The sequence below is a fragment of the Trachymyrmex cornetzi genome, unplaced genomic scaffold (genome assembly GCF_001594075.2).
Source record: "Trachymyrmex cornetzi isolate Tcor2-1 unplaced genomic scaffold, Tcor1.1 scaffold25, whole genome shotgun sequence".
NCBI classification, from domain to species: domain Eukaryota; kingdom Metazoa; phylum Arthropoda; class Insecta; order Hymenoptera; family Formicidae; genus Trachymyrmex; species Trachymyrmex cornetzi.
In genome coordinates this window covers 1,083,049-1,086,504 of record NW_017297166.1, presented here as the reverse complement: position 1 = coordinate 1,086,504, position 3,456 = coordinate 1,083,049, and the positions used below count along the sequence as shown (strand labels likewise).

The window sequence follows — 3,456 nt, the reverse complement described above, 5'->3', positions numbered from 1 at the left end:
CATATAATTTTTTTATCTTTTTGAATAAAATTGTATAACATGTAAATGTAAGTCAGTCTTTTGTTTTAATTGTCCTAGGCTGCATTACTCTGATGACCTCGTGTATCATCCTTGTTTAATATTAGGTGAAAAACAAGGGTAAAACGATACATGAAGGCAATTGGATAACATTTCTGAATACAGCCCTAATGGTATCGATACTACTAGTAAAAATTCCGATAAAAAAAGTATTTTAAAAGTAACTTAAAGTTACTTTTTCAGTAATTGTAACTGTAACGAATTATTTTTCAGAATCAATAACTCGTAACGATAATTAATTACTTTTTGAAAGAGAAAAACTGTAACTGTAATTAATTACTTTTACAAAGTAACTTTCCATCCCTGAGTATCACTAACGATAAAATATGTCAATTTAGCAGTAAAAGATATTAAAATATGATGGCAGATTTCGATAAAGTTTTCATATAGTGCTATTATTGTGAAAGTGTATTGTAGGATATCCATCAAAAACAATACACGCGTATTTTTGTTAACTCTATCTTTGTTAATTCTAAATTATGAATGTCACATCGGCGTTATTTTAGACATTGTTAACAGTATATCGACCTGAACCATAGAAGGTGCTATATCGAGAAAAACACGAAGAAAAGTCTATGTTAAGAAATTAATAAAAGCGATTTATTTCGTGTGAGGCGTTAAGACAGATTTAAATTGGAATGCATACGAAATACGGTTTATATCGAGAAAGCGACAAGAACGATTCAAGTTGCATGAAATTAAAGAAGGATCTTATATAGCGCAATATTTACTACTTATAAATACAAATTTTGTTACGGAAAATTAAATAATAAATGAATAAATGAGTGCGAGAAACGGGATGAAAAATCCAGACGATTCCCATTCTCAGTCATACCACTATAAAATTTATGAGAAGAAAATATTGCGCTACATAGACCCATCTTTAATTTCATGCGACTTGAACTGTTTTTGTCGCTTTGTCAATATAAACCGTACTTCGTATGCTTTTCGACATAGACCGGTTTTCACGCATCACGCGAAATAGATTGCTTTTCATCAATTTCTTTATGAGACCTTTCTTTATGTTTTTCTCGATATAGCACCTTTTATGGTTCAAGCGTCGATATTCTCCTGTCGTTTTGCAAAAAGTGTTTAAGGCGTTTAATGAGTGAAATAATTACGTTAACGGCGAACTTTCGCGATATAATTTCTTTGATAAAAAATTTATAAAGCCAAAAATTATATTTTCCTACGGCTTTAGGTGGATAAACTTGAAAGTAAACATTCGAAAAAATTTAAACCGCAAGGACTACAAAAGGAATTCAAAGAATATATTACAATAAAATTAATTGAGAATCCTCTGAAAAGTTTGGGATTTGAATATTTAAAAAATGACTTTTATGGCAGTGATTAAATCTCGAAATTTGCCAAATTTGGATGAACAAGAACAAACGGACGATGACATAAAAGAAATGAAGAAAGGTTCACATGTATGCCAATACTGCGGTAAGATTCATGCTTTTCGTGATTAATATTTTTAATGTTTTTGATAATTGTATTATTTCAACAGTTATCCGTTTTATGTTACTATTTTTATATTCGTTTTATAACAACAATTTTCCTTAATATTAAAGATAAGCAATTTACCTCTTTGAAAGCTTGGAAACAACATCATAAAGAAGTACATTTTCAAGTTAAACCCTATAACTGCGGAATGTGTGATAAAACGTTTCAGTATGAATCCGAATTACGTGGTCATGTTATACTTCATGGAAAGGGAAAACCTTATCCGTGCATGCATTGTGAAGAAACATTTAAGTGAGTATTTAAGTGTGAATAACAACAATTAGAAAAATTATTCGATATCTATTCTGAAATTAATTGATAACAAATGATAAATGTTGCTATGGTCATTTTGTAGTCGAAAAGCGAATCGAGATAGGCATGCAGAGGCGAAGCATGTCATTGATAAAAATTACAAGTGTATCGTGTGTAAGAAATTTTTCAAAATTCAGCAGGATTTGCGTGATCATATAGACACAGATCATCCTGAAAGAAAGTACAAATGTAACGAATGTCCATCTACATTTACTCATCAGAGGACCTTTAACGCGCACATAAAGATTATACATAAAGGCGGTAGAACACATCTTTGTAAGGTATGTGCTACAAAATTATCGTTAATATCTTTTTTATTTCTCATATGATTGTTACATTTCGTTAAACATAAATGTGTTGTATTTTAGGTTTGTGGCAAAACCTTTCGTACCAAACATCACAGGGACAGCCACAGTTTGGTACACAGTAATAAAAAGCAGTATGAATGTTCGAAGTGTGGCAAGGGCTTCAAACATAGAAACACATTTATTGTACATTTGCGAAAGGTCTTTCACGAGAAAATATTTAATCGATTTAAGCAAATTCTCATTTGTCTTTTTATTTTTGTTATATACTTATAACACACTATATTATAATAGATAATTACAATATACCACATTTTATATATAAAAAATTACTTATTTTTAGGATCACAGCGGTGACACCACAGAGGTGACACACACTTGTAAGAAAAATGAAGAACAAATAGCTCAACGAATTATGACCATTCTTAACGAAGCAGCTCAACAATCTGATCAAAATTAAACATAAAGCGAGTGTCAATAGAGCGTTAATTGGAGTATAAAGCCAGTGTAAAGAGAGAGTAACGGAAACGTAAATGAAACCCATAAGAAGCAAAAATTGGAATATGGAATGTAAAGGGAGCGTCGACTAAACGTTAAAGAAACATAAATAAAGTATAGATAAGTTCTTCGGCAAGCACGAGCAGAATGTTCGTTGAATGTATACAGAGCGTGATTAAGCAATTTAGAGAACGTAAACGGAACATCGTCAAGTTCTTAGATGAACGTGAATAAAATATAATCGAGGTCCTTGGTAAGCAAACGATATTTTAAAATATATTTCATTTATTCGGTAAATATCTAAAAAAAAATACTATGCTTTCTTCTTGGAGCCCTAGGGGCTCACTTCAAAAAATTATTTCATTAGAACACAACTGAAAAATCTTTCAATGCTACGTCTTTTATCCTAATCTGTGCGGTTTTTAAATTTGAGAAGTTAATTCTCGCTAAGTCTCTGGTGGCGGTGCCGCGTACTACTCATCGACGCTTCGTTTACGTTCACTGTACAGCTCAATGACGCTCCGTTTTATTACCGGTGTTGAACTTAATTCCTGCCGCTCGCTACTAGAGGGTGCTCCAACGCTGGCGAGTTTCGTCGATGAAGTCATATGTCTTTTGTAGACATCGCTGAAAGTGATTCAATCCTCACAGGTTAGATTTCTCGACGCCAAAGAGATTTTCCCATCGATTGGAAATGAATCGCGATAAGCTGTTTTTCCGACATGTGCTTCTTCACTACTTCGACCTCAAGAAAACC

General features: G+C 32.3%; 2 protein-coding genes across 2 annotated transcripts in view; both read left to right on the top strand.

The window, feature by feature from the left end:
- The window catches only part of LOC108761531 (methionine aminopeptidase 1D, chloroplastic/mitochondrial), a 23,134-nt gene that overhangs the window by 601 nt on the left and 19,077 nt on the right, over nucleotides 1–3,456 (top strand). Inside the window, exon 2 of the mRNA XM_018508135.1 lies at nucleotides 2,553–2,554. The gene's annotated coding sequence lies outside the window, so the exon portion shown is untranslated. The remainder of the gene's footprint in view (nucleotides 1–2,552; nucleotides 2,555–3,456) is intronic.
- LOC108761513 (zinc finger protein 525-like) lies at nucleotides 1,410–2,982 on the top strand. The gene is made up of 5 exons (XM_018508111.1): nucleotides 1,410–1,524; nucleotides 1,653–1,836; nucleotides 1,940–2,177; nucleotides 2,265–2,402; nucleotides 2,545–2,982. The coding sequence occupies exons 1-5, from the start codon at nucleotides 1,410–1,412 to the stop codon at nucleotides 2,659–2,661; spliced, it is 792 nt and encodes a 263-aa protein (XP_018363613.1). The 3' UTR covers nucleotides 2,662–2,982.

What these genes read in the sequence shown, in the direction of transcription:
- LOC108761513 (XM_018508111.1), top strand. Translation starts at nt 1,410, where the DNA reads ATGACTTTTATGGCAGTGATTAAATCTCGAAATTTGCCAAATTTGGAT. An exon ending in ACATGTATGCCAATACTGCG is followed by an intron (nt 1,525 to 1,652) that starts GTAAGATTCATG and finishes TTAATATTAAAG; the next exon opens with ATAAGCAATTTACCTCTTTG. An exon ending in TTATTGTACATTTGCGAAAG is followed by an intron (nt 2,403 to 2,544) that starts GTCTTTCACGAG and finishes ACTTATTTTTAG; the next exon opens with GATCACAGCGGTGACACCAC.